Source organism: Tachypleus tridentatus, chromosome 7, assembly GCF_004210375.1.
Source record: "Tachypleus tridentatus isolate NWPU-2018 chromosome 7, ASM421037v1, whole genome shotgun sequence".
NCBI classification, from domain to species: domain Eukaryota; kingdom Metazoa; phylum Arthropoda; class Merostomata; order Xiphosura; family Limulidae; genus Tachypleus; species Tachypleus tridentatus.
Window position 1 is genome coordinate 11,736,866 of NC_134831.1, and position 26,158 is coordinate 11,763,023.

The window sequence follows — 26,158 nt, forward strand, 5'->3', positions numbered from 1 at the left end:
ATTAAAGCAGTAACCAAAGAACAATCTTTTTTTCACAAATTTGTTTAATTCTTTTTAATAAAGAGATGTGATGGTTGTTACTAAACAGTTGCTTGCATTTTTAAATTGTTGTTTAGCCTTTGTAACAAATGAGGCTTATACATGTGGGAATATTACTTAAATGTCTGCTGATTGTTTTTAACTAATGTAACTTAGCTATTAGAATATTTTTAGTTATTCTTCTCCAGTATTGTCTAATTCCCAGATGTCATGATGACAATGTATACTGCTACTTAGTGCAGTACGTAGTGTGGTGTTTGTTTAGGAACTAACTTTATAGCTTTTTTATTATTGTGTATCACTTAGTCTTTATGAGTCTAGATAAGAAATGTTATGAAATTATTTTCTGAAAAATGTTTCAAGGGAAAAATACACATACCACTTTTAAGAACAGACATTTATGAAATCAACTGAATTATATAGCAGTGGAAGAAAAATCCTTGTGAATGTGTGCTTGATAATGTTAAGTTTAAAATAAATTAAATTTTAGAAAATTGCATTATAAGTACAGGGATGCTATTATGGCTTAAAGTATAAAGGTAGATTCCATAATTGAAAAGGACCTTCCCCTAGCTGGAGTTAAGGGAGAAAAAATCTCCTGACCAAAATCAAATTGTAAACATTTTCAGAAAAAGTAAATTTTGATCCTAAAACAAATTTAAGCATTTTAGGACAATTAAAATTTTCTCTATGTTAAAGTTATAATTTTACTTCAACATAAACCTATATGGTTATTTTCTATATTTTCCATATACATGACACAAGAAATTAGAACCAAAAATATGAATACAAAGTATATCAGTAGGATTATATTTAAGTGCAAATTATCCATTTATTTATTTTTTTGTCTTCCAAAGTCAGTGAAGGTCTACTTAAAAAAAAAACTATTTTTAATAAAAATACATAGATATACATAATGTGTGATTTCTTTGTAAGGTTTTTAAAAATTGTGGTATACTTTTCAGAGAATCCATTAGGTCTTTCAACTGTGAGGAAAAAAAAGATATCAGTTCATCCAGATATTCTTGCCTCAGATAATAATGATGATGACCAAAAGAGTATTTCGTCAGTCAGCAACAAAAGTGATGCAGATGTGATATCGCCTGTTGACGACTTCACTGCAGATGATATTGATACCCCTGATGACTTGGATGAAACTATTCTAGAATGTAAGAATTTCATGTTTAACACTTAGTTTGTTTTAGGTTCTAATATAACAATTAGAAGCATGAAGTAATATAGTTGTAAATTCTCTGAGTTTGTAATATGTAATATTTATTTCTTTTACAGTTTTTTTTTTGTGTGATTGTAAATAAATCTTTTCTCTCAACCCTTTCCTCTCAGTGTGGATTCCTGTACGTGGAGAGGGGACCTCCCAGGGAAGGTTCTATTCTTTCAGTTTACTTCCTCTGGGATCTAAACATCCACCCACGTGTTTGCCGTGCGTGGCAATCCGTGAAAGGGAGGAGAGGAAACTGGTGGTTGAGGGTTCCAACTGTAACACACCACTTTGGCCTTGAATTCCTATAGATGGGCAGCCTTGGGGTGGCCCCCTTGGGTCATTCGGCTGGTCCATGCAGGCTAGAGTCAACCAAGTAACATTGTTGAATGTTCTCAACAGACGTTGTGGACATTGTATCTGATGCTCATGTTTGGGTATAGTGTTCATGAAACCCTGGTGTTGCTGCAGTGTCCTTTTTTGACATTGTAATGCATCCCCTCATAGGGCTCCATGGTGGGTGGGGTCAGTGGGCACTGAAATTTCTGAGCAGCAATCCTCACCATTTGTACCACCTGTTGTACCTCATTTTCTTATATTGCATTCACTTTCAGACAAACCTTTAGAGCAAATGTCTCCCCTTTTTTATTCAGAAGGGACTGGAGGGACTTGCTGGCTCTCCAAAGTCAGTAAAGAAGCTTCGATCTGGTGACATATTGGTAGAAACATCCACATCTCACCACAGTGAACTCCTTTTGCATTCAGAGAGTCAGAGATTTTTGCTGGTTTCTCCACTCAAGGAGTTTCTGCAGTGAGGTGTATCTCCACTCACAAAGATGGAGTTACATTGCCAACCAGTATTCTCGTTCTAACATTTACATCACCATGTGCACCTGCCACCTTCAAGGCAGAATATTTAATTGCAGTTTATGGCCGTATATTCCAAACCCTCTCTGATGTTTCCATTGTCAGAGGTTCAGTCACTCAAAGACGTCATGTTGTGGTTCCAACATGCTTTTGCGGTGGCAGGGACCATGATGCCTATGAGTGTGAAACGGACCTGCATTGTGTCAATTGCAAAGGCTCTCATTCGTCCTACTTTTGTTCTTGCCCCAAATGGTTGAAAGAAAAAGAGGTGCAGCATTTGAAAGTGATTCATAACGTTACTTATCCTGAGGCTCAAGAATTGCTGTCCACTGCTTCATCTCAAACGTATGCTGCTACACTTTGTTCCACAACTACAATGGGAGTGCAGACAGATCTCTCTGTGCCTCCAAGGGAATTGTTCTCAAAATAAATGAAAAGCCTTTTGACCTCCATGGTTAAAAAACTTGGTGAATTAACTTCTACACCCATCTCTGGAATTACATACATTCCAACAAACCCCAAAATCCACATCTTTTGGTTTGGGTACAGGCATTTCCTCTGAGACATCTTCTTCCACCCCAAGATGCAAAACAATCATTCGTTCTCGTCCTCAGTCACTGGAATTCCCTTCCAACAACAAAGACCTGCACAACCGCCCCACGGCAGGATCCACAGAGGTCTAACGACCTCCCTCAAATAAGGACAGTAAGGAAAAAAGACGTGGTCATAAACAGAAGGGTTCTCCAGCCAAATTTGCCTACATGTCATTAAAAATGGCCACCTTGATACAATGGAGCTGTTTGTTCTCTTTATCTGTCACCTAGAGAGACATATGATCAATCAGACCTTGATGCTCTCACTGAACAGTTGCCATCTCCCTTTTTAATCCTGGGGGACTTTAATAGACATCATCCCCTCTGGGGAAGTGCTGTTATTGATAGGAGGGGTCACTCTGTAGAGTGTATGCTCTCTGATCACAACTTTTCTGTTTTCAGTACTGGTTCTTCTACTTATTTCCATGCACCTAGTCAGTTCTTTACTGCTATTGATCTTTCAATTTGTTCCCCATCATTACTCTCCCATTTTTCATCAGTGGTGGCACCAGGAGGGTGAGGGTGGGGGCTTAAGCCCCTCAAATGAACCAATTCCCCTCAGCCCCCCCAATATTATTACCTACATATATTCATAAAATATGGAAAACACAATTGTCGTTGTTGCTTAACAATTAACATCAAAGAGACATAGATTTGTAGAACTCAACATCTTCATTAAGACGGAAGTATGTGTCATGCGTCCCATAGCAACGTACTGAATGCACTGAAACTCATGAGCTGTATTGCCGCTCTCTGTGTAATGCCATTCTATCTTGAACTTTGACAAAGATTAGACAACCACGTTGATTTCAAGTTACAACAGATCATCAGGGATTTTATTTGATAAACCAAATGTTTCACAGGTATTTACCCATTAATTTCATTTATCTTTTATTGAAAAGTAAAACATTGCATGCATGTATAAGTGTATTGTGTGTAGGTCAAAACTCTGAAGCATTTAGTCGGTGTTGTGTCCTCTGTGAGATCATTTTGCATTGTGTATCAGCAATCCAAAATTTGCTGCCAGTCACCAGAACAGGTGCATTGTTTTGAAGTAATATTGACTATAAACACAACATAATGAAAGATAGTTTGCCTGATAGTGACCTTATGTTTCTTTAGAGTGTATTAACTTTCTGCTGTGCAAACTATGTCTTTATGTTATATTTTTTTTGATTTGTAGCTTTACTCTTAATGGTATATTAAATGTTCAGTCTAATTCAGTCTTTATTGTTACGTATTATCTTGGGTGGAATTTAGGTGAGCTTCCTCTTTTTTGCATATACTCATATTTTCATAAACAGATTATTTCTAATTTGTAATAATGAATTATTAATCAGAGTGTGAGTTTCCAATGAAAACTGCATTGGAAATGCAGTTCAAAATAGCACACCTTTTGAAATGTATCTTGGTATTTACATTATTATAATTTACCATCCATACTTCATATTGATGGCATTTTGGGAAGCCCATCCATAATTTACCACAGCTCCCCCAGCCCACCCCCCAACGAAAATATCTTGGCACCGCCACTATTTTTCATGGAGGGCTGACAATAATCCACAAGGCATTGATAATTTTCCTATAATTTTGAGAGAGACTGGTTGTGGTCGATGCCACTGACCCGCATGCCCAGGTGGAAGCTGGATCGGGCAGGTTGGCCCACTTTCACTGCTCTTGCAGAACTTGATCCTGCCATCGTCTGTCAGCCACCAATAGACGATTGCGTGGCAGCAGTAACTGACTGTATTATACAAGAAGCTGCTCAATGTATTCCTAAAACCATGACACGTTTTCCACTATATCCTCATCCGTGATGGAATCCTGCTTGCCACATGGCACAGAAGGCTCAAAAACGGGCCTGGGATACTTTTCATAGATATCCTACACTCTCAAACCACATCGCTTTCAAGCAGGCTCCATGCATATGCTCAGTGGGTAAGACATCAAAGCCAGAAGGAATCTTGGACCAAGTTCACAACTGGCATATCTTCTACCACCAATTCTAAAGTCATGTGGGACAAGATTTGAAAGGTCAGTGGGCAATAAAATTCTGCCCCCTCTCATTTTTACTCTCTGATAGCCAGGAAGTAGCTGGCATTCTGAGCATTGCCGATACTCCAGGTGAAAGCTTTTGCCAGGTATCTAGCACTTCTGCTTATTCTTCCACCTTCTTGGCCATCAAGACTCGGGCAAAGTCCTTTCGAACTGACTTTTGACTATAATTGTCCCTTTACACTGTTGGAACTGAAACTGGCCCTTTATCAGTCTGGCAGTACATCGGTTGGACCAGATGATGTACACTGTGACATCTGCGCCATCTATCTCCTGCTTTTCTTGCTATTCTTCTAATTGTTTTAACCAGATCTGGCAGGAGAATGTGTTTCCTGATGCCTGGTACTAGGCTATTCTCCTACCTTTCTCTAAGCCTGGGAAGGATCCCAAGATTCCTTCAAACTACCGTCCAATTTCTTTGACGAACTGTCTCTGTGGAATCCCCTCCACAGCTTCTCTGTTCACTGCTGAACTGTACGCCATTTCTCTTGCCCTGGATTGCATAGAAGCTAAGCAGTACTTGAACTGCACTATTTATACTGACTCGCTTAGTTCTCTAGTGGCCCTGGAATTGCTCTATGTTGGTTCACACCCTGTTCTCGCCAATATTCAAAATCGACTGGCCCAATTTCTCTTTAACATCTACTTCTATCCAGTTTTTCTGGATATTGGGCCACGCAGACATGGCAGCTAAATCTATCTGCTCTGGCGCTATCACCGCTGTGCCTATTCCATACATGGACTATGGTCCTGCATTCAAGTCTTGGCTCCATGCCAGCTGGCAGTCGACTTGGAGTGAGCAACACAAAAACAAGCTTTTCCAAATGAAACCATATATTGGACTTTGGCCATCTTGCTTCCATACGGATCGGAAGGAGGAAGTTGTTTTAACTAGACTCTGCATTGGTCACAGTTTTTTAACTCATCGTTTTCTTTTATCTGGAACTTATGCACCAGTTTGTAGTCTGTGTGACACTCAGATCACAACAAGCCACATTTTACTTTCTTGCCATCATTACGACTCTCAATGACAGCACCATATTAAACATGTTCTGTCCCAAGGTTTGGTTGTAATGTTAGACAGTGTTATTGGTGATGGTGACACTGTCCACCTTGGTAAAGTTTTTAGTTTTTTAAAGGCCATCAATCTTTTAAATGTCATTTAAGTTTTTTAATTTATGCATTAAACATTTTTTAATGTGGTTCCCTTTTAAGAATTACAGTCTCTCTTGTTTGATTTGAAATTAGAAAATGGCCCTAACATTAAATAACTCAACACCAGGACTGGAAAGGCCAACTTCAGGTGACTAACACTGCTGTTTGAACTATCCATTTCAACTACCCATTAGTCATCCTGGCAAGTTATTATTAAAATTTTGCTACACATCTTTTAAAACTTTTATTACTTTACTTTTTGAAAATGGCCATAATGACACCTAACTCAGAACCAGGACTGGAAAGGCCAACTTTAGGTGACTGACGGTGGTTCTTGTACTTACCTGTTAGTCTTCCTGGCTAGTTATGATAATTACCATTATGCTACAGAAAGTCATTTACAACTTCTTTTACTGTAGTTTCTCTCTTAACATTGTAGACTGGATGTCAACATTGGTTTTATGCTGTTTATGTTTTTAAACTCTGTTTTGTTTTACCTTCATTTCCTTTTATGAATTTTACTACATATACTTTACTTTTACCTTTTTTACCGGATGTTTGGTGCAGATAGCCTAGCTGCTTTGTGCCATAAAATACTAAATCAACCAACTCAACACTTTAGTGTTGCAGTGGTAAGTCTGTAGGCTTATAGTGCTAAAAACTAGGCTTCAGTATCTGTGGTGGACACAACATAGATAATTCCATGTGTAGTTTGATGTTTAACTACATTGTCAAAGGCCCATAACCTAAATTTAGAGAATGAATGAAAAAGAACTATTTTTTATATTTTGAAAAAAATCAATTTTAACAAAATAATTTGTTGACAAAAAAACTCTTTTAAATTATGTGACTCATTGCACTGAGAACATTGCTAGAAATGTGTTGATATTAAAGTTAGCTACAGAGTGATTATAAAGAAACTACTATATTTATAACGATTATATCATAAAAATACTAGTGCTAAGGAAATAAAGTTTTTTACATGGTAAGGGTATGTGCTAAATTTGTATTTTATCTACATGAAAGTTGGTTCTTTCACATACTTGTACTGCTTTTGTTTCTATTCTTTCTCTGTTTCAACAATATGAGGTTGGTGGTTTTGATAAACAGATTTTAAGTCAGTTCGAGAATCATGTGGGTTATCTTTGATTTTGCTCTCAGAATAATGTGGTAGTTTTCGTGTGGTCAAATTGCAATTAATCTATAGAGACAATTGATGTTTACCCTGTAAATAGCAAGATAACAAGATTGATAACCATAAGTTTTTAGCTGCAATACTTCTTCAAAGGGAACATATATCAGAATAGTCTTCAAAATAATCCTCCATATTGGAGGATTTCAAAATGCTGTTAAGTATGAGATTGTGAAAATCACTTAAGGCTATTCAGAACATAAAATGTTTACAGCAACATCATATAGTGGCAAACTTAATATGTGATTGAAAATTATGGAAAGTATATTGAATACCTTCTGTGACAACTTTCAAACATCTTGTACCATGTCTAAACTTTCTCAAGTTAAATATTATTCACAGTTCACCTCTGACAAAATTTCATTTTTGTGGGACAAGTGGAAAAGTATTTTTTAAAATAATATTTTTAAATGTGGGATATTCTGTATATTCATTGCACAGATTCAGTATATCTGTCTTTTTAATGACTTGGCTTCAAGTCTAACTTACAACTTTAACTTGATATAAAAGCTCTAAAACTTGTAATAGTGAAAGTACAACTACAAAAGTTTAATATAGATTAGGCCTAAAAGACAAATCAATACCATGCATTCTGTTTATGATGGTATTCTATGCATTAAGGGTGGCTGTAGTCAGTGCAGTATTTGAAGCAGGCTCTAGGGTTAAACTGTGTGATATAAAAGAATAATGTTTTGTGTGTGTTCACATGGAATTCTTCTGAAAGGGTAAGGGAGGGAGGCACTGTAATAATTTGTGACTACTACCACAGGTCGCGATCACTGTCTGTGTTCTAATGGTGGTAAAAGAATTTTAAAAACATTTAGTTTTCCATGTGTGAGAATTGGTAGACTTGTTTGAACTATCTTGTTGCCAGCTACAACAAGGTGAACAAAATTTGGAAACATCCTTGCATTTAACTGTTTTATCACTGTAACCATTAATAGACTTCTTTGTACTGTTGATGTTAGGTACAGCAAGTGATCCAATTCCTGAACTGTCAGCTGTTGAGGAGATGGATGATGCAAGAAGCTGGCAGACTTGTACAGTTGGTGGTGTAGAAAGAAAAATTGATGTTAAAGTTATTGAACCATATAAAAAAGTCATGTCTCATGGAGGTAAAAAAATGTTACTAAATGGATGTATATAACAAAGAGACCACAGTGTTACAAAGAAGAATTAACTAGAGGTTTATATGACGTGTGTATAATGTGGAATTATTTTAATGACATGATATGAATTGTTGTCTTCTTACTGTCATGAATATGACAGTTTAATTTTGTTTTGTATAATTTAAATAACTACTTAACTTTTATGTCATAAACATAATTCATTTTGTGCCTAATTTGTTTAAATGATGAAAGAATTAATTCCAAACTCTTTTATGTTGACCTCAATAAATTATTACACATAAAATGTTTCTTTTTTTCTTCCTTGTTAAGTGCTAACAGTATACAAAAACATTGCTACTCAGAATTATTTTCATGAATACTGATGTCAGTTTTGATCTTCCAGGTTACTATGGCACAAACAGAAATGCCATAATAGTTTTCAGTGCTTGTTACCTTCCTGACCGTAGCCGGAAAGATTATGATTACGTTATGGATAATTTATTTTTGTAAGTTTTTTTATTTTTGCACATTTATTTACTCTGCTTTGATATTATTAATTTTCTCCCTTGAAAAATAATACAAAAAAATATGTATTTAATAACAAATCATTCTGTATTCTAAAGACAGTTGGTGTTGGAATTAAAACTTTAATTAAAATAATGTACAGAACAATGTTTTGACCTTCTGAGGTCATCTTCAGCTTAATACTCATACCAGATGTCTTTAGAATACATTTTTACTTCAAGTGGGTTTCTCGTCATCATGAATAAACCATTCTGTGTAAAAGCATTACGCTAAATCTTGAAATTGAAGATGTTTATACGTTATTGACTTTGATAAATGATAACTTCAAAGTCCAGCAGCATTTTATTTATAAAAACAAAATTTTAGCTTTAAATTCTCCAAAATTTTCATAAAATATGAACTTAAAAGAATTTAACAACATTTCTTTACACTAAGAATATTTGATAGTCTTAAGAATTAATTCACTGTATGAAAACCTCAAAATTATCAATTCTTTTAGAAATAAATATCAATAGGTGAGGGATTGGAAAATAATATAATTATGTATTTAAAATAAAAAATATTAACATTAAATATTAACTTATGTCACTGAAAATATATATGTGTGCATTGTGTGTGGCATTTTCTTTTTGTTACCATTATGATATAAACTATTATGACTGGAAACTGTTATACATTGTTTACTTTGGTAGACTTTATTTCAACATTTATTGAAATTGTGATGCATTTACTCATATCTTGTTGACTTTCAGTTTGTTGTTGTTATTTTGTAATTAAATCAGATGCCAATAAGTATATGATAGACATATTTAATTTACTAGTTTAGTTTATTGTTAAAGTAGTAAAATAATGAACTGTTCTGCACAAGTTAATGCTATAATATAGCTTTCTTATTACATTGTAATGAGAAATGGTATAATAAATTTTATTGTGATTTAATGTTTTTTATCTCTCCTGGTACTACCAATATCATTGTTGTATGTTTTATTTAATTTGCCATTCTCAGTCTTTCTATCTTTTTGGTCTTATTGATAATTTCATGAATATGCTATTCTTCTCACTGTACCATTCTGAAATATGGGCTAAATACACAAGTAGTTGTGGAATAGTAAGATCATTTATATTAGAAAAATGTGAAGTTTCATATGTATTACAATTGACTTCACTATAATTTAAAGAATATTGCCCTAAATCAAGTAATTATTAATACATAAAGATATGGTAATGATATATAGTGACAGTATTAATGTCAAGTACATTCAGGGTGTTATGCATTAGTAATATTAAGTTGAAATGTTTAATCCTGGATTGTCTGAAACATGCTTACAGCTAAATATAATCAAACACATTCCTCTATGATACCACTAATTTTAGAAGGAATCTTTCTTTTAAAAATTATTTTGAAATTTTTAAATTGCATACTTTGAATGTTTTTATAAATACATTTTTGTTGTATAAAAGTTAATAAACTCAGTCAGACACTACATGTCTGCATTTTATTTAATGCTTATATTATTGCTTGACTAAGTGTAAATGAGTGCATCTGAAGTTTTTTCAGTATCCAACAATTAAAGTTACAGTTGTGACCATTCTTAATGTTTACAAGAATTTGAGTATTATTCCTGAGTTAACTTATTTAGTGTTGTCTTGCTTTAATAATATACGAAATTTTTCAGGTATGTTCTCTCCACATTGGATCAGCTAATAGCAGACGACTATATTTTGGTTTACCTTCACGGGGCTACTCAGCGAAGTAACATGCCGGGGTTTGGTTGGCTTAAGAGGTGCTACCATATGATAGACAGAAGGTTTGTAAATAATAAAGATACACAATTACTTTTGCAAGAATTAGAGTTAAACCACAATGTTTATTTTCATAATTAAATTTAACTGTTAGATCACTGAAAACCTAAAATTTAAGTATGACATACAAAATAAAAATTTAGTTTTGAGGTAATATGTTTTAGACAGTGTACATTTTAGACTAAATTTATCACTCAAATCCAAAACTGGAGAAACCTTAACTTGGTAGTTCTTGGCAGACTAGATGAAATATGTTCAGATGTGTTTTCCTTTGTTTTAATCAACAAATAATTGTAATGTGCTGTTTGAAGTCTTGTTATCTAATCTGTTTGGTATTACATGAATGTTAGACATTATCAATGTCAAGTAGAATTTTGAATGTACGTTTGATAATTATACATTGCTCTTTTTAGTTTTAGTTTATAGGTAATCAATAAAGTACGTGGATATTCATGACCTAACATGGTGATCTGTTATAATGCAACATCAGTTACATTCATAGAGTGAATTGATAAAGTCCTGCCATAGTAGTTGGTATATTCACACATTTTTAATCTGCATGTTGTATCCTCAATATTCTTTAAATATGTCAGTCTAACGTGTGAAGTTGGAGGCTGTATAATAAAATTCATGATTTTTTTTATTTCTGAGCTATAAAACTGAAAATAAAACGAATAGATTTTGTCTTAAAAATAATAAACACAAATATACATAATTGCACATCATATAAACTGTACTAAAAACAGCATCACCCTGAAAGACTTTACATACTTTTTAATGGCATTCTACTCTACTATTAACAAATTATATCAATCAGATTTTTCATTACTAGTTGGCTATGTGTACCTTTTTATACATTATGTTGAATTCTTTATATAAAATGATGGTATGTTTACTAAATACTTAATAGCCTATCACTATACATCTGTCTTACAGTAACATTTGTAAATAAAAATTTTCATATTAAAACAAAAATTCCCAAAACTTAGGTCTTTAACTATACATGATTAAAATGCCCTGTCAAAAAACAAAATCTCAACCAAATTAAACTAGTTGATCAGTAGAATAAAAATGATGATGCATAATTGTATTTAAGCTTGGTTAAGATTTATATTATTCTTATTATTTTTTTTAAGGTTAAAGAAGAATTTAAAAGGGCTGTACCTTGTCCACCCCACCTTCTGGGTAAAAACTATTGTTATCATGACCAGACCATTTATTAGGTGAGTAACTTCTTTATATGATCTAAAAATGAACATTAATAATTAAGTCTGTTTTCAATTATTTCCTTAATTTAATCTGTAATTAAATTTCAAGTTTTGCTTATACATACAGACTTTGTGTATGCTCATAAATATAATGTTGGCTTTCATGTTATATTCTTCTATTCTGTCATGCAGTATTTATCTTAACTTCTGTTCAGTATTAAAATCAGTAGGTAGATGTAACCTTACTTTCAAAGTGAGAAATCTGTTTTTACTTCATGTGAACTTAAAAAAAACAAACTATGATTTGTAATGTTCCACTTCCACCAAACCTCAGTGTAATTGACACCAACCTAATTACACTAAAAACCAGTATTTTTAACACCAAACAACTTGTACTATAAACCAGAATTGTTCACACCATGCAATATGCACTAAAAACCAGTATTATTAACACCAAACAACTAGTAATAAAAACAATATTGTTAATGCCAAGTGATTTGTACTAACAACCAGAATTATTCACACCAATGATTTGTATTAAAACACCAAGCCACATCCACTTAAAGCTGGTATTGTTAACCCCAAGCCACTTTCACTAAAAACCAGTATTCTTAATACAAGTGTGATTTGCACTGAAAACAATATTGTTCATAAACAAGCCACTTCTACTTGAGAACCATAATACTTGTATCAATTCATTTGCACTTAAAACCCAGTATTGTTCACACTAAGCCACATCTGTAACCTCTTTATTTATGTTTAAAAAATAGGTCTTCTTTTCATTAGTGGTAAGTGACAGTACTAGATTTCTTAATTTTCATCTTATTACTGATTAAAATTAAGCATTTTTCAACAGCTTTGTTGATGAGGCTTTCTATTTCAACCATAATTTGTGTTTCAGTCTATTTTCTTTTGCTTATCATCATGAAAAGTTGTAGCATTGTTTTAACATGTGAGTTCTACCCCTTGAAAGAAATATTGTAAAGCTTTTCTTAGTTTTACATTTATACAGAGGGCTAAGTATGTTATATTAAAATGGTTTTAGCACTTAATCTCTCCATTATAATCTATGTCACTATGTCCATTCCTGCTCTACTTGATGACTGTGTATCTTGATAATAACTCTGTAGAATACTTTTCATTGCAAACAGCTCTATTATTAGAGCAATGATTTGCAAGCATATGGTCCAACAGTCCAATTTCAAGGAAATCCATAGACGTTGCTTCCAGTGACTTGACCAGTATATCTTCTTATAAAAAAAACATGAATACTCACTTCATTCTTCAGCTGCTTCAGGTATGCAACAGTTGAACAGGAAGCATGATTGGTAGTATTATTTGATGAATCCATGCTCTTTCACCTCATTTCAACACAGCAGAGATCCTGAGCAACATTATGTAATACAATCAAGAAGGGAGGGCTTTTGCCCCTGACCTTTATGGATTCTCACCTGTCACAAAATGCTGCACTTTTCTATAGCTCGAGCATGATTTGTTGCAGGGTTGTTTCTGAATGGTCATGTGACTCCAAGATGGTTTATATTACTTTGTTTTCCAGTGTCAGTTGTGGAAATTATAAACTTCCAATTTGAACCACACCCTAATGACTTGGAAATAAGAATATTTATGTCAGAAAGAACAATTACATACTCTTCCAAAAAAAAGTGATAGATCACACTCTGAAAATGCCAAACAGTGTCAAAATATAGTTCTGATACACACTGTTTCATTGTGACATCATATGGGTTGTAGTTGGTACCTTACTTGATTACTGGTTTATTCAATATTGTTTTATTATAGCATAGTCAACCCTATACTCTCTCTGTGTGATCTATAGACTGTGTTTTGTATCCCGTCAGCATACAACTTTTTTTTTTCTCGTATTCAGTACACAATTTATATTTTTTCATAATAGATATTCAAAAAAAAAAAAGTGAAATACATTTGAGTTATATTTGTTGTTTAGAAACATTGCAAGGATTATATGATGATTCTTCAAGCACATCACTAGTAGGCCAACTGGATACATTAATTTAGACAGAGAAACAAAATATCAGATAGGTGCAGTTTACCAACTAAAAAAAATGTTTCCTGTTATAGAATAAACCTTAGCAAAACTTCCATACACAGAATGTTTATAATTGGTAGATTATTGTTTTGGTGTATATATAATTATTGGTATTATTTTAGCTCAGATACATACATTTTATTTTCTAGTATACAGTATTTTACTTTTTATACAAGATGTGGGTGATATGAAAGTTAATGCAATAAAACTACAGTTTCAACAGGTTTATAGGTATCTGTATACCAATACATGATGTGAACTTTATTATTTTTTCTATACTGTTTTGGTTCTATCAGCAGTCAAACAGATATCTCTTTTTATGGACAAGTTACTCATGATATTATTGTAGTTAATGTTTGAAAGCATGTTTTAAATATGAAATGCTTATAGAACTGAAAACTTGAATATTAGTTTTAATTGTTAGGTAAAAAAAAGTAAGTTTTTTGCTTTTATAGAAACTAAGCATATGTTTCTAATCACAGTTCGAAGTTCAGCCGGAAGCTACAGTTTGTGAACAACTTGAAAGAGTTATCTGAGTTAATCCCTATGGATCATGTGTGCATTCCCGATAAAGTGAAACAGTAAGTGCCACACAGCAGGAATTTTGGGTTTCCTGGAAAAATCTCTCATGTTATATAAACAAATCACAACAAAGAATGTTTATGTATTTATTCACGATATTGGAAAAACTTGTGGGTTCATTTAAGTCTTGATACAAACTTGTACAAACCCAATAACCCAAGCACTTTTGAATGGGGTGTAATTGAATGAGTGATATATAAAGGAAGTTGAGTGACCAGATTAACTTTGTGATGTCACTCAACTCCCTTTGTATGTCACCCATTTGATTACACTACCATTCCCAGTTTGCCTTGAAAAAAGGTAAAGCCACTTTTCAGAAGTGCTTGGATTATAGGGTTTTTGTCATTTGGTATTTATCATTATATGATAGGCATCCTTGCCCAAATTTAGACCTGTTACAAGGTCTGGTAATGATTGTTAGTAAAACACTGTATATTATACTTGAGTGATAGAATAACTACATAAAGTTTTTCAACTTCTTAATGACACTTGGTTGATATTTTCAAGGCTAGGTAGTATTCTTCTAAAGCCAAAATGTGAAGTAGATCTTTTGCAGGAAATATAAGTTAAAATCTGTATTGACATGAATTTTGTGAAAGTGAGTTTACTTCATCTTTTTTCTTTTTTTCCATATAATGAAACATTGCCTTTGTATATATACTTGATTGTCAGAAGAGATTAATTACTAATGGTGCAAGATTTCATATATGAAGTAATAAATTGTGGTTGGTTTGTTTTCTATTTCAATTTTCTGATTCTTTAAATCAGTTTTTTTACAAATACAAATTTTCCTTGTTTTTCTGCTTTTAAACTGTTCATTTGTGTATGTGTTTTGGCAGTTTATGTATGCTTCAAAAATGAAAAAAAATGCAATATGAATTCAGTTTTTCTGTAAGTTTGTAATTATTATATCGATACAGAACTTTACATTGAAACTGTAGTGAAAAGTTTTGCAGCATTTCCAAATCTTGAAGATTGTTATTAAGAAGTGATTTTTGTGTGATTAAATGTTTCCTAACGTAATAAGTGGCTCAATATTTTATTTTAATAGATAGTTATGGTAGGACATCAACAAAACTTTCAACCATTTTCAGAAGATGGTTAGCTTATGGCACAAAGATTTATACTTTTTAGATATGCATGCATGTACTTTGTTATTGAAGGTATCTTATGGTTAGCTTGGTGACATACATGTTGAGTTGGAATACATTACCAGAATATACAATTCAGCAACTCGCTAGTATAGTGGTATATCTTCAGATTTACAACTTTAAAATCAGGGGTTTGATTCCCCTCGGTGGGCTCATCAGATAGTCCAATGTGGCTTTGCTATAATAAGACACACATATACAATTCAAAATGTGTATCAATGATTTGAAAACCGTTTTTGTGTTAGTCAGACATGAGTTGTTGGGGTTCACACCATAACATTAATCATTAACATCTTTGCTTGTTAATGTATTGTGTGAATTATAAGTCACAAACTACAATTACCAAAATTATTTAATATGAGAATTGAAATTGTTTGAAATCACATTAAATGTTATCTGTGGCTCACTAATTCAGTGAAAATCATTAACTGATAATGTTTTACAAATCTTAGTATATGCCTGTTCAAAAATTGTATGTTATTATATCCTGTTTTAGTGGGCATTTCACAGTAATTGTTTTACTGGGCTAATTTTTAGTTATGGTCTATTTAAGCAGCTTATATTGATTAGAAATGTTTTTTTGTTTTGAGATAGATAAGTTAGTTCCACAGAACTCTGTCAAGTATTTCTGTAAAACTAGAATGGAGAGGGGGTATTTTCCAATAATGCCCTACTGATTTTGTTCATTTTAAAAATATATTTATAACAAAACTATTATTTGCTCATAGTTAGTATCAGCTTTTTTCTCTTGTTTTTTTCTTTTCCCTGCTTAACAAATATCTGATCATTAATGTATTCAGGCAGACACAGAATGTAGTGTAGTGTTTAGCTGGAATTTGTTATGATACTCTCTTTAAGAAACTGTTTTGAACAACTGTTATAATGTGAACTACTTTAAATAAAGTTAGAATCCAGTAGTGAGCTTTATGTGAAATCCATCTATGTAATATGTTTTTAACATGTGTGGCTGATATAACTCTCTTGCTAGAATTCAGCAGCTTAACACTTGACTAACTAACCTTGACATTTTATCTATAATACACTGAAGATTTGATGAGGAAAAGGCACTGGAAGCGTAACACTACCCTTAAACTGAAGGTAATTTCCTTGATTGCTGCTGTCTTTACTTGAAGTGTATGATATAAGAGTTTTATTAAATATAAAACAGTTCTTTCTGCTTGCTTTAAGGACATAGTTCAATCACTTTTAATGCACAAAACATGTTGAATTGTTATCCCTAATTCCAAAATTACAACATTCACTTCTTATAGTAACAGATGAATCATTTCAATCTTTTTATTTATCACAGAATTTAAACATTGTTTAACATGATTATTCACAAACCCTTTATAAATCTTTTGTACACTTGGTAAGAGTTATTCATCACAGAAATGTGATTGATATATTTTTTAAGGATGGCATTTTATATTCAGTTTTTCTTTTCTTTCTGTCACTGTCATAGTTTCCAGTTATTGGTGCTTCCAGCAAGAATCTGAGAGAAGTGCACATTAGATATTTGTATTCATTGTCTTAAGAACTAACAGTAGTTGTTGGTGATCATTAACCATTAATAAGACTTTAAAGGAAAATTACTGTTGTTGCACAAGTATGTTAATGAAATGAAAATTAACTGTTTTTTTATAAGTTTGTAAAATTAAGAACTAGATTAGTTTTTTATTGTGTACAGTTATTAATGTGTACAACCATCTTGATTGTTTTTAATTTCATGTCTGACATAGAGTGGAGTTTGAAAGCATGATACGAGAAAAGAAGAAAGAACTAAAGAACAGGAAAGTTGGGTCCTCGACCAAATTACACTAATTAGTAATAACGTTTTATAGAAGTATTTTGTTTTTCTTGTCTTTCTTGTTTCACAGAGAAATCATAGAAAGTTTAACATTGTAAATATGAGTAAGTAATATATTTTGTTACATAATAGTGATATTTTAACTAGTAAATTTTGTTTGTATTAGAAAATCTGTTGAAGGTTAAAAATAGCACATAAAAGTCTTTATTATAATAAGAGGAGATCTGTTTAGGGCATAAAAAGTTAATTGTAAGTTACAGAATGAAGAATTATTGATATGTTACAACTTATTTCTCAGATAAAGGATACAGAGTAAGTGTATACAAAATACTTTAAATGAACTGTGTAAAATTGGATTGAATGACAATTATATTAGTCTAATTATAAATTGACATTATGAAAATTTAATGCAGAATTATGATATATGCAACAATGAAACTAGAACAAGTGCTTACAAAGAATATAGTGGCGAAAAAGTGCATGTGCAGTACGTAGCAATTGTAAAATTGGGGTTTTTGTACTACTTAGAAGAAATTGAGTAATTTTTAAGTAAAACATACTTGCAAGCTACTTCTGTGCTTGGAACCAAAACAGTTCATAAATATTTGCTAGGCAAATGTGAATTATATTAATTTTACTTATGTTACATCAGAATTATCATAAGAATCTCTATCACTTTATGAATTTATTTATTTTAACACCAAGTTATTCATTGTATTTAAACTGTTGCTGAACACTAATAGGATTATACATGAGACTGATTCATGCTTTCTGACCTAAATTTATTTTATCTTTTCATGCACACTTGTAAAATGTTATTGTAGATTAATGTTCTTTTCACTCATCAAAAGTAGCAAAAATTCTTTGTTGTTGGGGTATAGTAGCTAATTCAGTTGTATACAAGAAATTAGTAATTGTTTTTTTTCTGTCATTTAAAGTTGGAATGCTGAATTATTTTACTTTTGCTCAATTGTGTACCTGTTCTTCTAACCACTGTATGAAGTAATAAATACTTAAACAAGTTTGATACTGCATACCTATTTCAGCAGTGTTTGTATATCAATATATTTTCATTTCAATTTTTGTTGCCTATATTGTAGCATTCACTTAATTGACTTTCTGCCTTAGATTACTAATATTATTGGACTAACACATGGAGGAATTATAGTCATAATAATATTGCTATTTCTAACAACCCACATAACATGCTTGTATATCAATATATTTGTCCTAATTTCATTTGTTGTTGCCTGTATTATAGCATTTATTTACTTGCCTTAGATTACTTAAGTTTAACTAACACATGGAGGAATTATGGCTATGATACTCTTGCAGTTTTCTTTGTTTGCCATGTATAGTTGGACCCATTTCACATGTTTGTATGTCAACATATTTATTTTAATTTCATTTTTATTGCTTATATTAGAGAATTTATTTATTTGCCTTTCTGCTTTATATTAATAAAGCTTATTACACTAATACACGGAGGAATTATGGTCATAATATCTTGTTAATTTTTTAGCTATTTATAGTTAGACACAGATAAGTTATTTGTTCTTGCATTTTATATATATATGAAAATTTATGAGACTGATCTAATAGATTTCTTCGATGTGCATTGTTTTACTCATTTTGTTTTATTATAAAACAAATCAAAGTTTATGTTAAGAATCACTATATAATGTTCATGTCTGATGAAAAGTATAGTTATTGTTTGTTTCTTAAAGCTGTGATTAATGTGTCACAGCAGAAATTACAATATGGAGAAAGTGTATGTTGTATTTTAATCATTGGCATACATTTTAACCCTAGTCATGTTTGTTATTAGTCTTTGAAATATTAGTGTGTATAGTATTTAATCAGTAAGACAATTTTATTATTTTTGTAATGTATGTTAACATTAAAGTAATAAGATTATAGCTTTGGATAGTAGAAGTACAGACTATAAAAACTGATGACTAAATACTTTCTACTACCATTTCTTAATAAATGTTATTTTGCATTGTAGCAGAAATTCAAATACATAAAATTTAAATATTTATTTTAATGTAGCATTTAAATTATTAGTATATCTTTATTTCCTGTGAGTTTTGATCATATGCTTGGCCATCTATCTCTTTTAACCAGATTTAAATGAAGTAATTTTAAGTTGTATTGTGTTTTGTAATGAGTTTTTATTGTATCGTATTTATACAATGTTCAGTGTGGTCCCATAGGCATTTTTATTATATAATTTGATTCCTGTACTAAATATTAAATAATATACATGGGGTCTTTATTTCATTATAAATAAAAAAATTTATAAGAAAATACAATTAAGAAACACCACACTGAGAAAACATTACTTCAACTTTGAAAAGCATAAATTATTACTATTTATATGTTTGGAGAGGAGTAATAATTATCACCCATTTCCAAAACGTAGCTGTATTAAAAAACATGTCTCTACTGATACATGGCTGAAATCTAATAGTTGGTGTTAGATTTTGTAAGGTTTACACGTTACAGTGTTTTTTAAATTTATTTTTGTTCTACGTATGTACAGTTTAAGTTTCAATAGAAAGGTTATTTTAAGTTACTTGTATATCTTTTATGATTACTGTGTAACAAGTAAATGGCATGATACAATTTAGATAATTAGTGAATTTTTATCATAAGTTTGATAATAAAAAAAGATGTACTTACAATACTTTTAAAGACACAAACAGTGTCTGTTGGCTTCTCAGTTAATAAAATTTTATAAGTACAATAGTTTGTGTTCATTTTGTCATCTTTACATGTTGGTTACTGTAAACATTCCTTCAGTTGTATTTTCACAATGTTATAAAAACGTGAGTTCAAGAAGTCTTGATAAAAATGAATAAAAACCCAGTAACCCAAGCACTTTCTAAAGGTGGATCTTGTTTAACAGTCTGAAAATTGGTAGTTATAGTGGACTTAATGAGTGTGGTTAGGAGTTTAGATAAGTGATTGGGACCCTTTATACTAGTATAATTTGTCTGCTGGGCTACTAATTAGTGCCTTGTATCTCAGAACAGCTGGTATGGGTATTAACACTTTTATTGATAAGGAAAGAATAATATTTCGACCTTCCCAGATCATCTTCAGGTTAAGAGAGTTTAAAAGTGAATATTGCCAGACACATGTCTTTGGGATGAGAGTATACATGGGTATGGAATTGTAGGGGGCATTGCAGGTGGATGTTAGATTATTAATTAGTATAGGTATAAAGGTGTTCCTTTATATTGATTTAATTTTGGTTCTTGTTGCTGTATAAGTAGGGCTTCTTTGATTTTGTGTTTGTTTATATTTGTTTCCCTACTTAATATCTGGGTGTTTTCTATGGTTATGTTGTGTTCATTTGATTTGCAGTTTAAAAATATGTGAAGGTGTTTTTTTGTGTTCTTTGAATCTAGTTTCCATTTTTCTGCTTGTTTCTCCAATGTAGAAGTCATGGCATTTGTTACATTGTATTTTATAAATTATGTTAGTGTTGTGTTTGTCAGTGTAGTTTTTACATAGTTTTGTACCTGGTTTTTGAATAAATTTGTGTTTACTGGAATGTTGTGTTTCGTTACAAGTTTTTCCAAATGTTGGTTATTTTTACAATGATGTCGAGAACATATGACATAAGGTTTAAGGTTTTTTAGTTTGTTGTATTTTGGGATTTATTGTTGTTTGTTTGTTTGTTGTTGGTCAAGGTATGTGCATATAATTTTTTCTACAGTTTTTGAGGAAATTTGTTGTTTCTTGATAAGTATTGTTTTATTTTGTTAATTTCAAAATTACTTGACCAATTCAGCCTTACACTCACCACTAAACTGGTACAAGTATGTTGATGATACAATTGCTGGATTCACATCTGCAAAACACACACTTAGTTTTTTCAATCATGTTAACTCGATACACCTCTACATTAAGTTCACCTGTGAACAGAAAAAAACTAACCAAATAGTATTTCTTAATCTCAAGATCACTAGAACTGATACACAATTTATTAAGAAACCAAATAAACACAGCTACAGAACTATGCTCACCCAGTAAAATTAACTACAAAATCAACAAAATAAAACAACACTTTATCAACATAACAAATTTCTTCAAAAAAACCATGGAATAAATTATACACACACACACACACCTAGACCAACAACAATAAATCTCAAGATACAACAAACTACAAAACCTTGTACTGCTGCATAACATTCATTCCTGACATCAGTGAAAAAATAACCAACATTTGGAAAAACACAACATTCCAGTAAACACCAAATTTATTCAAAAACTAGGTAGGGAAACAAATGCAAAATCAAAGAAGCCCTACTTATACAGTAACTAAAACCAAAATTAAACCAGTATAAAGGAACACCTTTATACCTACACTAATTAATAACCTAACATCCACCTGCAACGCCCCCTACAATCTGGTACCCATTTATACTCTCATCCCATCAACGTCTTACGTGTCCATCAACGGTCACATTCAAACATTTTTTCTTAACCTGAAGATGACCTAGGAAGGTCAAAACATTGTTTTCTGCTTATCAGTAAGTGTTAATACCCTTACCAGCCATTCTGAGACATATTTTTATTTCAGGTGGGTTTCTTGTCATCAAGAAATAATTAGTGCCTTACTACCAAAACGGGGGCTGAAATGCCAACTTCAGGAGGTAAATTTATTTAACTTGCTTAGCCCCAAGTGGTAGTACCTTATTAGTATTTTTCTTTCTTTTTTTATTCTTCTGTATCTTGGAGAGCAGTCACTTTCCCACAACTGTTTGCAAGCAGTGATGGGTGATATAGATGTGGGACATTGTCGACTTGAGTACCCACATCTCACTCTCCTAATTTGTATTGCTTTGATTAATTTATTTTTCTTTGTGTGAGACAGGTGAACAAAAGTTAAGACTGATGGATGGTGTATCCCCACTTTAGTATGGATCCTACTCTCACAGTCACCTTCAAAACCTTGGTACATTTTATATCCCACATTATAGCCTGTAGCCTGAGGATCTTTTCAGTTGGTGCAGCATTTTTTATATTGTTTTGGCTTGTTTTTGTTTATAGCAAATTATATTTACACATATATTTTGAAAGTATTATAGACAAGAGGAAAGAAGGGGTTCTTTTTTAAATATATGAACTGTATTGAGTTAGTAAGGAATCGGAGATTTTGTAACACAAGGTACTGAAGATTGATTTAGCAAACTGTGAAGATAAAAATATAAAAGAATATTGAGAGATGTCATAATTCGTTATGAACATTAAACCTGACAAAATATTAAATAAAATAATTCAGTGTTTTAAAATGTTCATTGCAGAACTTACAAATTCTGTTATTTAGTGGTGTTGAAATTATCAAGTATTTTAAATTTAAAACAAGAAAAATCGGTAAAAATGTAAGTACAAGAATATAAAACAGTAATGTGATCTACTTTTAATTTATAGACTTGCATCTGATGCATCACATTAAACATTTTATTCTTCCAAACTTTCATCTAACCATCCAAATATATCAACTGTGTTAATTCAGTGGTTTGTTCTTGTGCATTTTTTGCCCAAAATTATTATATCACTGTTATATGGTACTTCAAAAGGTTACAGAACACTTCATTCAGGGTTTACACTGTTTCTGTGGCAAAAAGACTTGTTCACTGTGTACAGTGTAGAAATAAAATTGAACCTCCACACCCAAGCAATATCAAGCACTTGTTTGATGTCGTGAAAGACTGTTGGACAGTTTGTTTTGTTTGTTCAACAAAACTTTTGTCTACAGTATGCTTGAAACAGTTATGAAAATATATGTTTTATTTTTGTAAACATTTTTCTCTCAAATACTAAATCATTTCAAATGTGACGTTCTAGAGCTTTTATAAATAAATATAAGTGAATGTTTATTTTAGCTATAAATATTATATTTACCATTTCCTTTTATTAATACCTTCTTGTAAGAAAATACATTGGAACACTTTAGAAGAATACAAGTTACAACTCAATAACTTTGAACATTTTATTTACAAATCCACAGATGATTAAAGTTGTGGACTGCTTCGTTAAACTAATAATAACTTTAATGATAATAGATTTACACGTGCAAAGATAATGTAATTAAAATTACATTTTATTTGTTCATTTATCCCCTATTTAAAAAATCTCAAGGCTGTTCATAGCTGGATAAAATTTATGCAAATATGTAGTCTTTATTAATATTTTAGTACCTTCTTAGAATTAATACATACCACAACAGAGTACAGAATTTTCAACAAAAATAAAAACCATTTACTTCTCTGCTTGAATGACTTCAAAATATAAACATTGAAGATCTTTCTTATTTTAAAATTACACAATAATTTATTCTATAAACTTAAAAGCAAAATATGCAATTAAACCTACATGTTTTAGTGAAATTTGTTTCTACTGAAACATGTAGAGCTTTAATTATATATTTTGCCTTTATTTAAAATTATTGTTTGCTTTATAAACATGTTTTCAAATATATATATTTATATATATATGTAATAGCAAGAAAAGTAATATTTTAAGTTTGGTTTGGTACACTGTTTTTTTTGTTGCACACAACTGTAGTTTAATTTGTGGAGGTAATGAACTAGCTTCATTGGCATTATATTGTAAGTTGTAACCAATGAGATGAGTACCTTAAAATTTATGATGGTAAGCTAATAATAATGGACCATCTCTGGCATACATATAATCATGTCTACAGAGCAGACTCCTGGTCCATCAGAGAACATTATAAGGAATCTCGTCCTTATCCTCAGCCAATGAAATGCCACCACCATGTAGTGGTTTAATCTCCAAGGCCTCAGAGATATTCTATGAAGTGGCATCAGGCCTTCTAGCTTGTCAAGCTATGATTTTTGTTTGTTTGGGTTTTTTCGATTTCATAGTTTTGAGAGTATGGTATAAACTACTGTTCTAAAATAGGACAATGTATTGTCTAAATACATATTCAAAAAGTTATGTAACCAGTAAATACAAATTCATCTTTCAGAAGCATGGTAAGATTTGTATCCATTCATACCAATACCATCTTGCATCCCAAGTCATATTTAATATGTATTAAACAGATATTTCATCTGAACCTCCAGACATAGATCTGTGTATCAACTGTAAGCACATTAAACTGATTCATCTATGAAGACTAGGGTAGTCCATTAGCATTCTTACCAAATATACTATCTTTACTGAAATCTAAATACACAGTAAAGTCAATTGAAGGAAATCTTCTTCATCTTAAGCTAGATGCATAAGATCTGTTAATAAGTTGATCATTCTACCAAACTACAGGGTATTCGGAAAGTCACTGTGCACTTATATATTTATTAACAGACAAAACTGCACAGTGACTTTCCGAACACCCTGTATAATGTGAGTTCATGGATAGTGAACTGGTGATTCTTAGACAGCTTGTAAAGATAGCAATCAGTACGTGGTGTAGAAGTTTTTCTATAAACCTTTTTAGATATCTGTAATATTTGTTAAACAGCTTTTAGTATAAATATTATATTTAGTTTATTATGTTTATATTTAATATTATGTTTAGTAATTAAATGTTCACTTTGAAAGAAAGTTTTATTTAGATATCTCAAATTCTGATATGACTACAACCTTCCCGTTAAAGATTCAGAAATACTAAGAGCTGCCACTGACCTTTGCATTTTTACTTTTCCAATATTTGAACAGCTCAGAAAGTTGGTACTCTCAATTGAAATATTTTAATAGCAGGTATAGTATCCCAATACTATGAAATAGCAATAACACAAGTCGATCACCATTTTAAGACCATAGGGTCTTTCAAGGGTGGGTAGCGTGTGCAAAATGTGCCAAGTATACACACGTTGCACAAAAGTGCATGTGAAGCCTACTCATAATAAATTTTGATACTTCATATGTGTACATTTTTCAAATCATCTTAAAGGTTTTTTTATTAATTTTTAATGTAATTTATGTATCATGTTAAAAAATTACCATAGTATAGTTATGCATTAAATTTAATGCTGAACATTATACAGTGTTTAAACATTGACAACTGCTACTGATGTTACGAGCTATCAGATGGTTTTTATTAACAGTCGAGAAAGATCTTTACTTCTGTGCAACATTTTCAACTTGAAGAACTTCCTTCCACTGTTAATAAGCTGCATAAGACGTGACGCTGGCCATGGTAGCAGACTTTCCTTGCCACTAGCTCAGAATTCCATCAGACATGTAGCTTTGATTTAAAAACTGGAATGCCTCTTGAAACGTGAATTTAAACCCAAACATTGTTGAAAACAAAGTACTTGTAGGGTATGGTTAGATTTAGTAACTCTAGTTTTACCTATAGATTATATTCTTCCAAGGGAATTATAATTACAAATTATGCATTTAAACTTGGTTTTAATTTACCTCTTATAACTGCATAACTCCATTTTGTAAACACAGATGTAGTCATACATTTAATACTTCAAAAAATTATTTCCCTATCAAAATGTTTGTACAGATAAGTTGTGAAATAGGCAATTTATATTTGTTTTTTTAAACTAAATATACTCTCTCTTTAATGAGTGACAGCAACACAAAACATATATACAAATAATACTTTGTTGTTAGCTTTTCTTTACCACTATAACGAAATATACATGTACATTTAATGTGTAAATCGACAAAAAAAAAAGGTCTACAGGTACACTACAGTGGCATATATTTTCGTTTATCTGAACTGGTCAGTTTACTACTAGATTACCTACGTTTATTTTATATAATTAATTTGAGCGAGACGTAA

At 31.6% G+C, this 26,158-nt stretch overlaps 1 protein-coding gene and 1 long non-coding RNA gene across 7 annotated transcripts in view; one reads left to right on the forward strand and one right to left on the reverse strand.

Annotated features, from left to right (window-relative positions):
• LOC143255119 (uncharacterized) overlaps positions 1–20,122 on the forward strand; it is a 28,767-nt gene extending 8,645 nt beyond the window's left edge. For 2 of the 6 annotated variants that reach the window (XM_076510299.1, XM_076510304.1), the window contains exons 5-12: positions 1,005–1,208; positions 8,089–8,235; positions 8,633–8,735; positions 10,431–10,562; positions 11,694–11,780; positions 14,316–14,414; positions 16,615–16,664; positions 17,306–20,122. In XM_076510299.1, coding sequence (XP_076366414.1) covers positions 1,005–1,208; positions 8,089–8,235; positions 8,633–8,735; positions 10,431–10,562; positions 11,694–11,780; positions 14,316–14,414; positions 16,615–16,645 — 803 coding nt within the window. In that variant the 3' untranslated portion in view covers positions 16,646–16,664; positions 17,306–20,122. Of the gene's footprint in view, positions 1–1,004; positions 1,209–8,088; positions 8,236–8,632; positions 8,736–10,430; positions 10,563–11,693; positions 11,781–14,315; positions 14,415–16,554; positions 16,592–16,614; positions 16,665–17,028 lie in introns of those variants that run through there. The other 4 variants (XM_076510298.1, XM_076510302.1, XM_076510300.1 and 1 more) reach the window with 3 other exon arrangements.
• LOC143255120 (uncharacterized) lies at positions 16,845–25,187 on the reverse strand. The gene is made up of 2 exons (XR_013030442.1): positions 25,045–25,187; positions 16,845–17,058 (listed from the first exon to the last, which is right to left on the reverse strand). It is a non-coding gene; the product is annotated as an uncharacterized LOC143255120 (long non-coding RNA).
• Between the last annotated feature and the right edge of the window lie 971 nt (positions 25,188–26,158).